General features: G+C 39.2%; 1 protein-coding gene across 1 annotated transcript in view; it reads right to left on the bottom strand.

The window, feature by feature from the left end:
- The window catches only part of LOC119591165 (small G protein signaling modulator 1-like), a gene marked incomplete at its 3' end in the record, with an annotated part of 183,708 nt that overhangs the window by 739 nt on the left and 181,384 nt on the right, over positions 1-1,585 (bottom strand). Inside the window, 4 exon segments of the mRNA XM_037939874.1 lie at positions 50-121; positions 375-499; positions 703-857; positions 1,057-1,294. Coding sequence (XP_037795802.1) covers positions 50-121; positions 375-499; positions 703-857; positions 1,057-1,294 — 590 coding nt within the window.

The raw sequence follows: 1,585 nt of genomic DNA, 5'->3' as shown, positions 1-1,585 counted from the left end.
TCTTCTCTTTTTTGTATAAGATATGCATGCACAAGAATACAAAACTCACCCGTCGGTCCTGTTCTTCCCGTTCCTCAACAGAACTTCCAAAGTCATAATGATTAAGAAGATAAGGCCAAACCTGATAAAAAAAATAGCAAAAGTTTCTTGAAGGAGTTAACTGATAAAATAATCTAAAGCTGCAAGTGCAGACAAATCAACTGTGAAAGGTCCATGGGGTTTCAATGAAGAGGCACATCAAGAGGTACTTATAGAAACAATATGCACAAGGAGGATTATAAACAAAGGATAATCTCTATTTCTAATCATATAATCATATACCACATAATCTCTCCTAAACTAATAACCTCTCTTCCCTGTCCACTGTTCCTCACCTCCTTTCTGATCTGAGAAGAAACACCCCCAAGGTACACCCGGGCAAGCAGTTCCTCCTGCTTGGTCAATCTACCATCGATGTGCAATGACTTCCACACATCCTCCGTCACTCCTTCCTCCCACTCTTAAACAAGAAAAGACCATGATAAAATGCATGGAATAACAAAAGTAGTTGATCTCTAATTTAGTCAGTCACACTTTTTTTCTGCCCTCTTTAAAGATGACATTGATGTGACATTCTACATTAAAAATCATCTTTCAATAGCACATAAACCATAAGAATGACTTCAAATTAGAAATAATGACTTTCCTTTTCTACTAACTCACCAGGATTGTGTGGTGGTGTGGAGGCTGATGGCAACACCAAGCCAGCCAAATGAGTACGAACTGTTCTGAGATGTCGGCAATGGGCTAACCACCCATAAAATGCCCGTGAAATTATTTGATGCTTCATTGTGGCACACAGAAGCTCCAGAGAATCACTAGATAACAGAAATTTATCAGTTGTAAGGTACACTATATCAGAATCTCAACGTATTTAATGGGGTGAAATAAATAGGATTCAGACACTTATTCTTATTCCAGTATTGTCATAAATAGTAAAGAAAGAGCCAAGGAAGAATCTTCTAGTATGGTAACCAATAGACCAACAAGCATTTAAACATTCATCCGGCCAACTACCTGTTCTTTTCAGTTGCTGCATTACTTGTTCCCTTGACACTGACTTGCTCTGGTGGAGGCGCAGGCACATCCACACTGGGATTAGGTGTAGGAGGGGGAGGTAGGACTTCACTCATAGAGTCCCCAAGACTTAGTGATTTGGAGGAGGAGGTAGATGAGGAATGAGACGAGAGCTTGGGAACACGTGGTAGCCAGCCTGAGCCTCCACGCAGAAGTGGAGACATAAGTTCCAGGTGTGCTGTTGGGTTACAAATTCATTGTTAAATAACACCTAGTGCATCTACAAAGGAGACTGCAGGTATACCTTGAGCCATATTAAGCAGATCAAGGTTCTAGACTTGAGAAATTATAGCACAGTAATGACAAAAATAACCAATAAAACCTTCATTCTGCAATGTGCTTTTGTCGATTCTTAAGTGGCAGTCAAATTACAATAAATATGGGATTACAAAATTGAACTGTCAGATGCCTAACTTTTACAGGTCATGAAAGATTAAAGTATTGTAAACAAAACAGATCTTCATATTTG

Source organism: Penaeus monodon, chromosome 28, assembly GCF_015228065.2.
Source record: "Penaeus monodon isolate SGIC_2016 chromosome 28, NSTDA_Pmon_1, whole genome shotgun sequence".
NCBI classification, from domain to species: domain Eukaryota; kingdom Metazoa; phylum Arthropoda; class Malacostraca; order Decapoda; family Penaeidae; genus Penaeus; species Penaeus monodon.
This window is presented reverse-complemented; position numbering and strand designations above follow the sequence as displayed.